The sequence below is a fragment of the Arachis ipaensis genome, chromosome B03 (genome assembly GCF_000816755.2).
Source record: "Arachis ipaensis cultivar K30076 chromosome B03, Araip1.1, whole genome shotgun sequence".
Taxonomy (NCBI): domain Eukaryota; kingdom Viridiplantae; phylum Streptophyta; class Magnoliopsida; order Fabales; family Fabaceae; genus Arachis; species Arachis ipaensis.
Genome location: NC_029787.2, coordinates 134,423,013 through 134,432,916, shown reverse-complemented (window position 1 = coordinate 134,432,916; position 9,904 = coordinate 134,423,013). Strand labels below are relative to the sequence as shown.

Here is a 9,904-nt window from a genome sequence, read left to right as displayed (position 1 = left end):
TAATATTATACAAAAATATTAAATTAATATATTTTATATTTTTTGTTAATATTAACAAAATTTATAATTTATTTTTTTATTATTTTTATTAATTTTGTATAATTATATTTTTTATCCTAACATTTTTTTAAATTTTTTTATATAAAAAAATAAAAATAAATTAAATTTTTATAATTTATTTTAATTTATTATCAAATAAAATATAAAAATATTTATTTTTAAATTTTATTTTATCCGATTTTAGAACTAAGCACCAATAGTGGGGAAAAATATTAAGAAATTTATATTGCAAATGGAAGGAGAGGAAGCACAAATGATGCGTGGATAGTGGTGCCCACAACGACAAACGTGAAACGTGAGTGCCTATCATGCTGAGAAACTCCTACATTAATTACTAGGCCTGCCTGTTGTAATTGAAAATAAACGGCCACTGAAGCGTATGTACGAAAACGTGTACGAATTTTGTGACCATTTGTATCTTTACATGAAATCATTGACGCGGAAGCCATATGATAAATTCCTAGACAAATAATTTGTGTTATGTTATTGGACAACTTTATGTCTACAATTTTTTTTTACTTCCTCAATTTCAAAATAAATCTCTGATTTTGTAGCAAAATTTTTTACATATTGGTTATGTTTGTGGCCTTGTGGGTAATACAATAATATTTAGCCGTTTTAGTATTTTATACTATTATAATAACAATACAATTTAATAATAATATTTTCATATTGCTGGTATAAAAATTAATTTTTTTTACAAGAAGGAGTTTTGATTAGTAGTAGTTTCAACTACAAAAATAAAGACAAATAAGCTAAAATAGAAGAAAGATGATACAAAGGCTTAGTTTGGTAAAGTTTTTATTTTTTAAAAATAGTTTATAAAAGTTATTTTTTAAAAGATAATTTTTTAAAAGTTGTAACATTTATGTTTGATAAATCAAATAAAAAATAATTTTTAATAAACATAAGTAACATCAATTGCGTTTAGTAAAATAGTTTTTAAAATTTAAAAATACTATAACAGATATAAATATAAGTATTAAATTTGAAAATTAATTAACATATGAGTTTATATTATACTTTTAAATTTTAAAAAGCACAAGTCAATTTTGAAAAGTTCTATCTTAGGTACTTTCAAAAGTATCTCAATCTTTTAAAAACTGCAAGCACAAGCACATGATCTTTTTGATTTATCAAACACAAAATGTGAGGAGCTTGAGCTTTTAAAAAGCACAAATACCTCTTCAAAAAATTTTACCAAACCAAGCCAAAGAGTATCAAAGTCAAAAGGTAGTTATTGTCTTTCTTTGAGCATCAATATTTACTACTCGACCATCAAAACCAAGTGAAAGACATGGGTGCAGAATTTCCGGAGCAAGCTGAAGAGACATAGAACTTGAACATCAAAGGAGATGTGGGTGTCAAAATTTATGGATCAAGATTATTCATGGTCAAAACAAGATCATGAGAAAAAGGAGGAAGTATGATAATAGATAACATGCTCCAAAGCAAGTTCATCTTTATGGCTTATAAATAGTAGAAATTTAGAAGAGTTCAAGACTTCAATTAAAAATAATAGATAATCACATAAACTCATAAAATTTTCAGCTCCCACAACACAACAGAAGAATATGGAGTGCAAAGAGAATGGATCCTCTCAATTTTTTTTTAATAATTGAAGGAGTAAAATATGATCTCTCACCATTAATTTTATAAATGGGACAAAAAAAAATATGAGAGAGAGAGAGCAATGAAAACTTAAAAATCACACTTTACCCCTTCAATTGTTTTTAAATAATTGAGAGAATCCATTTCCTCATATGAGTGTTAGAAGTCAAATTTTAACTTTTGTTCTTTTATTTATTTGGTTCATTATCGTTTATTTTATTTAAATTTTTGTTATTATTTTACATTGATATTTTACTATTTTTATTGTCTTTTTTATTTAATTGTTTATTACTTTATTCCTTTATTACGAGTGATTCTGACGTTAAATTACTTTGATACCATAATCAGTAATTCTTGGATCGACTCTATTTTTTTAGAGTAGTCATATTTACTCTTCGATATTTGAGATCTTAATATAAATTTGATGTCGACATCTTATTAAAATACCTTATTATAAAAATCGAATGAAACAGTTATATAATTTTGTTTTAATTCTTTTAAAAAATCAATGCGATTCAATTTGTGACATTTTTTATTAGATAAAAACAAAATGACACTAGGGATATGTGATTACACCATAACAGGGTATTTCAAAAAGTTGGGAAACATTTATTTGGATTATACCGATCCTATCAAATCCATTTAAATTAAAGTTTAGTTATTTTGTTGATCTCTATAATTTTATGAAATTTTTAATTAAATTTTTATATTTTTTTAATTAAATTTTTATACTAAATTATTTTTATTATATGGGGGTGATTGACGATGAATAATAAAGAGGAAGAGTGGAAGAAGGCGGACAAGGCAATTGCGAAGTGCCACATGTCCCTTGCAATAGGGATGGCATATTCAGAGTGAAAGGAACGCTCAAACTCTAATACTTGACACACTAACACAGACAAGTAGAGAAAAGAAGAGGAGGAAATGCAGGGGAACGAGAGAACAAAGAGTCGCTACTACAACCTCCTCCCAGAAAACCGATGCTTCGTCTGGCTACTCACCGGACTTGCCATCATCGCCGCCTCCCTCTTCACAGCCACCACACTTCTCCAAACCTCTGACACCACCTTCCTCTGCCCGCTCACAACTAAAACCCGCTTCGCCTCCGCCCAGCAGTCCACCGCAGCCACCACAACGCCGCTCCAGCTCCGAGCAATACTCCACTACGCCACCTCCCACGTGGTGCCTCAGCAGTCCCTCTCCGAGATCACCATAACCTTCGACGTCTTCAAATCCCTGCAGCACAGACCCCTCAACTTCCTCGTCTTCGGCCTCGGCCACGACTCTCTCATGTGGGCCAGCCTCAACCCCACCGGCACCACCCTCTTCTTGGAAGAGGACCCTAAGTGGTTCCACACCGTTCTCGCCGCCGCCCCTGACCTCCACGCCCACACCGTCCGCTACCGGACACAGCTCCAGGAGGCTGATGAGCTTCTCCAGCACTACAGGAAGGAGGAGGCGTGCTGGCCGGCGCGTGCCACTCTGAAAGGGAACGACAAGTGCAGGCTTGCACTTCACGATCTGCCGGAGGAGGTGTACGAGAGGGAGTGGGATCTGGTGATGATTGACGCGCCGAAAGGGTACTTTGCAGAGGCGCCGGGGAGGATGGCGGCGATATTCTCGGCGGCAGTGATGGCCAGGGGGAGAAAAGGATCCGGTGTGACGCACGTGTTCCTACACGATGTGAATCGGAGGGTAGAGAAGCTGTATGCGGAAGAGTTCCTGTGTAAGAAGAATCTTGTGAAAGGTGTTGGCAGGCTATGGCATTTCCAGATTCCGGCCGTGGCTAACACCACCGCTGTCGTTCCCGATCACGATGATGCTCATCGTTTTTGTTAAACATTCCTTTTCATGGGTTTAGGATTTAAACACGCATTATTATGACTAATTCCTTACGGACACTGTATTTTTTGTTTTCTTTACACTTACTATATCAATCATATCTTGCACTGGAATACACAACCTATTACTTCTACTTTTTTACATCTACCCTTTCATTGCCGAGAATATGCTTCTGCGACTATGCAAGAGCCAAGAGGATTTTTTTTTTTTTAAATTAAAAATTCAAACACATCATGGTATTGTGGAAACGATCGGAGATGTGATGAAGTGTCCCTCCTCTCATTCCTTTCTTTTTTTTAATCTCCTATTCCTTGTTCTCACCGACAAAGATAGCTAAGTCGGATACATAGATCTGTTGTGCAGTAAGTATCATACAAGTGGCATCACAGGCATGTGAAAAGGTTTATTTAAAATAAATAAAAGGTAAAGTATTAAATTGGTCATCTTATTTCCAATGTAATCTTATTTTAGTTCTTAAATTTTAAAAGTGTCTTATTTGAATTCTAAAAAATTTTATTTAGTTTTAATATAGTTCCATCGTGAGGTCAAAATTAAATAATTAACAGAATGTCTTATATGACAATAGTATAAAAATAAGGTCGATAATTTGGAGAACAGGTACAAATTCCAAAGGCATAAAATCAATCGTGTATGCATCAATACATTTATTTATCCTTCTACTTAGTTTTATAGAAAATATTTTATTTAAATTATAAGAAAAAATAGAGTACTTTAAATTGTAAAAATCAAAATAGAATTAAATTCAGACATAAAAAACCAATTTAATACTTTATCCATAAATAAATAAATGTGTATGAAAAAACAAAATGATACGGAGAAAACTGTAAGAAAAAGCCAGAAGATTAATTGGCGACAGTTTCTTTTGCCTAATAAGTAATAACGATTATTGGGACTATTATTATGGAAGGAACAAAATCCATAATAATGTTTGACCTTAGATAATCTTTTTTCTATTTTAAAGATTCGGTACATTGAATTGGTTTTGTATAGTAATCACTGATCACTAATCAGGCACTGCAGTAGGTTAATTATTTAAAAGAAAAATAATAGCTGATTGTGGTTTTGGACTTTGCTAGGCTAAAAAACTACGGAGATTCCGCACCTGCAAGTTCCATGACGGTGTCGGTTCTCGATTGCACCAGCTAGATTCCTTTTTAATTTAAATGGGATTTTAATTTAGCATAATGTTCTAGCCTTGACAAATAATTCCATGTCCCATCACATGCTTCTTGGGGTGTTTTTTTTTTCGCCCATTTGGTTCTTTGTTGCTTAGCGTCAATCTCCATGCTTTCAATAGTTAATATAAAAATTTATTGTATAATTTTAGAAGTTAAACTTAATATACCCTTCTCTTTTTTTTTCCCAAATAAAGGTATACTATTCTAAGCATATTGCTTAGACTAAATTAATTAGTCCTCAATTAGGATTTTTAAGATACTTTCTATGGTTGTGGATCAAAGAAGCAACTTCTGAGTGACTCAAAATTGTTATGGTAGCTTTTGACTTGAATCGCTACTATTAAAAAAAGAGAAGCATAGCAGCTTGCCCAATAAGGTGATAACATGACAACAAGATTCTTTTGCATGGGCATAAAGTTAGAAGCTTATAGTTATACACATTTATAATTATGCATAATCCAAATGTATATATGGTCAGGTGCCTGATCATCCAATATTAATAGCTGCAGACATTAGCAGTACTCATTTTAGGAACAAAATCAACGAGTTAAATTCCACTTTGGTTATTGAGATTAGTGAATTGCATTGATTTGGTCATTGATTTTTTAATTGTTACAATTTGATCTCTTAAATTAAAAAAAGTGCACTAATGTAGTTTCTCATATATTTTCTGTTGCCAAAATTCAACACCATTAGTGACGTAGCTCAAGTCTTGTCACGCTAGACATATTAAAACGATCTCGTATGCGTTTTGGCACTAAAAAAAGCACTAAATGACATCGTTTGAGAGTTTGAACAATACTAAAATGTTATATCCTCCATTTCAGTATTATTCAAACCCTAAAATGATATTATTTAGTGCTCTTTTAGTGCCAAAACGTGTACAACATTGTTTTAATATGTACAATATGGCAATACTTAAGCTATCAAGCTAACGACGTTGAAGAGTGACTATATTGATGCACTTTTTTTAATTTAAGGGACCAAATTGTAACATTTAAAAAATTAGAGACCAAATCAGTGCAACTCGCCAATCTCAGATACCAAAGTGGGGTTTAATTCCAAAATCAACCCATTTTTGTAGGAACTCCTAAGTTGAGTAAAATAGTTCAAAAACATTTTTTACTTTTTAGTTTTTTTTTCCAAAGATAAATATTATTTTATTAATATAAAATAAAAGTGTTTCCATAAGGAAGTACAAAAGAATTGGGTATTCCCATTTATCATCAGCTGTGACTGAAAGACTAAGAGCTTAAAGAAGAGTAAAGTAAGAGTAAAGAAAAAGTAGCATCTATCAGGTATGGTTCACGAGTTCACGCACTAAATTGCTAGCTTCTTTCACTATCTTTGGTGCTGGGCTTATTATATTCTCAAAAACACACCGATTCCTCGCTTTCCAAGTGCTCCAACACAACGCCGCTATGAGGAGGGTCTTTTGTCTACCGTCGAATTGAGCCACTGCCCAGGATAAGACTCGTTGCCACCAATTGAAAAAAGTTTCTTCTTCTCTCATCCATAGGTCAGGGGTTATTAAGCTTAGGCTCCATATTATTGAAGACAGTTGGCATTGGAACAAAGCATGAGAAATTGATTCAGCCTTCAACATGCATCTTGGACAAGTGGCAGGAGTGGATGCGAACCGGCTGTGAACTTGTTGCAACACCGGAAGCTTTTCATGAAGACTTTTCCATAGAAAAATCTTAATTTTATGTGGTAATTTCAACTCCCAAATGCTATTCCAGACTCTGTTGTGTATGTTTTGGGACCTCAATGAAGTAGGAGAATGAAAGAATCCATAAGCAATTTTGTATCCTGACCCAACTTCATATATACCAGATTTCGTCCAGCACCAATTAACTTCATCCTCCTCCTCTGTTGGTTTGATTGAAAAAATTTTATTGCATATATCAACTGAAAAAATCGACTCAATCAGATTTTTATTCCAACTTCTATTAGGATTTAGTAATGCACTAACGTAATGCACTTGCATATTTGGCGGGATTGTGAGTGCATTTTGAGGGACATTAAGGGGCACTGGTGGTGGGAGCCAGGGGTCATGGAAGATGTGAACATTAGTGCCAGAGCCTATTTTCCATAACAAGCCTTTCTCGATCACCTTGCGCCCTTCAAGAACACTTCTCCAACCCCACGACGGTACGCTTCCTATCTCTGCATGTAGGAAATCGGTATATCTAAAATATTTAGCTTTGAGCATTCTTGATATAGTAGAATTAGAGTATTTCATTAGACGCCAACATTGCTTGCCCAATAAAGCCAAATTTTGCGCCCTTAGATCCTTGATCCCCAGCCCTCCATCTTTCTTTGGTCTCGTCATTGTGTCCCATTTAATCCAAACCATTCTTCGTTCTGCGCCTTTTTGACCCCACCAAAATTGCGAGAGCATGCTATGAATCTCAGTCAACAGCGTGTCCGGGAGCTTGAAACAAGAGAGTGTATAAATAGGAATCGCCTCCCCCACCGCTCTCAATAGCGTGTGCCTGCCACCTGATGACAATATACTTCTTTTCCAACCCATAATCCTCTTTTGAACTTTATCCTTGATAGCTCCAAAGGTTGCTTTCTTTGATTTTTGAACTATAGAGGGCAGTCCCAGGTATTTGTCTTGTGCTCCGATATGTTCAATATTTAGTGTCTGAGCAATTGCTAGTCTTGTGTTCTGAGGAGTGTTGTGACTGAAAAAGATAGCCGACTTATTCAAATTGACTTTTTGCCCACTAAAACCCTCATAGGTCTCTAGCAATTCTAGAATGCTTTGGCTTGTATTAGGTGCGCTCTTGCAAAAAAGGATTGAATCATCAGCAAACAAAAGGTGATTAATTGTTTGGCATCTCCGATTAACTTGAACTCCTTGAATTAATCTGTTTTGCTCTGCCTTGTGTAGCAAGAAGGAAAGTCCTTCTGCACAAAAAAGAAAGAGATATGGAGATAGGGGGTCACCCTGTCGGATGCCCCTATTTGGCCTAAAATAGCCAAATGGTTGACCTTCCACAACAACAGAGTAAGAAACAGTCGTTACCAATTCCTTAGTCCAGTTAATCCATTTAGCATCAAACCCCAGCTTATCCATAATATACCATAAAAAATGTCATTCAACCCTATCATAAGCCTTGCTCATGTCTAGTTTAATAGCCATCTTATGCTCTGCCCCACTTCTCTTATTTTTCAAATAGTGCATACATTCGTGGGCAATTAGAATATTATCCGAAATGAGTCTTCCTTTGAGAAACGCACTCTGATTTGGACTTATAATTTTATTCATAATACCTTGTAATCGGTGCACCATAACTTTAGAAATAATTTTATACATAACTGAAGACAAACTGATCGGTCGTACCTGAGTCATGTCACTGGCATCTGGCACCTTTGGAATCAAACAAATTTGAGTATGATTGAAGCTTTTTAAAATTCTGCCACTGTCAAAGAAACTTCTCACTGCCTTAAAAACGTCACCTCCAACTATATCCCAGAAAAAGTGAAAAAACTTAGCTGTATATGTCTACAAACTTTCAACTTTTGGGCCAAGGAGAACATAGCCGAGCCTACAACTTCCATTCTCCACACTTCACTGACAATTCTCTTGACATCCTCTTCTCCACACCAACGTTCCTGGTATTTAAACCGCCTTTTACTATGCCAGGATTGAGGTTCGGTTTCCATCAAAATTGAAGCATGATCCGAGCCTGACTCTGTGAGCCTGTGCACCACTGCATTCGGAAACTTCAACTTCCATTCCATCCCAACTAAATAGCGGTCAAGCCTCTCCTTCACCAAATCCTCTCCTTGTCTTCGATTTGTCCACGTGAAAGGGTGCCCCACCATTCCAATATCCACCAATTCGTTACTGTCAATAAAATTAGTGAATGTTGCAATGGTGCTTGCTGATTTTTGGCCTCCACCCTCCTTTTCTGTTTGGCTTGTTATAGCATTAAAATCGCCTGCTATTACCACTTTTCCTTCCATGTGTTGGCTCATTGTTATAAGCTCCTCAAACTGTAAGGATCGAATTTGTTCTGAACAACTCAAATGGACACCAATGAACGCCCATACCTCACTGCTTCCGACTTCCTTAATTTCGGCTGCCACAAAAAATTCTCCACTACTAATAATTTGAACACTGATGCTGTCCTTCCAAGCTAGCACAAGTCCTCCTGCCACTCCTGCCGGGTTAACAATATGCCAGTTTTCGTAGCCGCATACCCGAAGTTTTGCTTCCACCTGTCGAGATTGGTTCTTTGTTTCACTTATAAACACAATCTCGGGAGAGTGGGATTTACAGATCCCTTTTAAGGTGTGAATTGTCAGGGGTCTCCCCAAACCCCGACAATTCCAAACTATAGTTCTCATGGCGCCTTGGGTGCCATTTGTAGGCTGGCACCCTCCACCATCTGTTCAACTGCATTTTCATCCTCTGTTCTTGCTTTCTTTGTAGTTACTTCAGCTATACCACTCATCAACCTTTTTTTGGGTTCACTTTTAGTATCTGACTCTGCAGCACCTTGTCTTGCTAACCTTTTCCACTTCCTACCTTTTTCTGTGGTGAGACACTCCCCAATAGCGAATTGCATAAGTTGCCCTTCATCCTCCTTGGTATTGGACTGACCAGCTATGATAATCTCCATGCATTCTGTTCTAAAATTGGCTGATTGAGGTGACTCAGGTGCTACCCTGTTACCAGTGTCTTGTGGTTTCAAACTTTGTTTCCCTTCTTGCATTGACATCCCTGCAAATTCTTCCAATAAGCAGTTTAAGACCGGTTTTTTCTTATGTTGAGTGGCCTTATTCTGGTTTTGGGTTGAGTTGTTGAATGTTCTTTCTCCTTCAGAGTAGATTCGCGTTCCCACTTGGCTAGCTTTAACCCTTTCGCCAATGTCATCCTCTTTTACCATCTCACTCTCTGTGTCCTTCAGCAGATCATGACAGTTTTTCACCTCGTGCCCCAATTTTGCGCAATAGGTACAGAACTTTCCAAGTCTCTCATAGCGCAGTGCCACTTCTACCTCCTTTTTATTAGGTCCTGCCACTATTAACTGATCTCTCACTTGCCTGGCAGCATCAATATTGATTTTGGTCTTCACAATCCTAGTTTCTCTGCCTCGCATATGAAATTTACCTACCTCCAACACTGTGCCCAGATTCTCTCCCAATTTACGTCCAACTTCGAGGGTTTTAAA

At 36.1% G+C, this 9,904-nt stretch overlaps 1 protein-coding gene across 1 annotated transcript; it reads left to right on the top strand.

Annotated features, from left to right (window-relative positions):
• LOC107631988 (probable methyltransferase At1g27930) lies at positions 2,438 to 3,742 on the top strand. The gene has a single exon (XM_016335601.2). It carries the CDS (start codon positions 2,596 to 2,598, stop codon positions 3,508 to 3,510), a length of 915 nt encoding a protein of 304 aa, XP_016191087.1. The 5' UTR covers positions 2,438 to 2,595; the 3' UTR covers positions 3,511 to 3,742.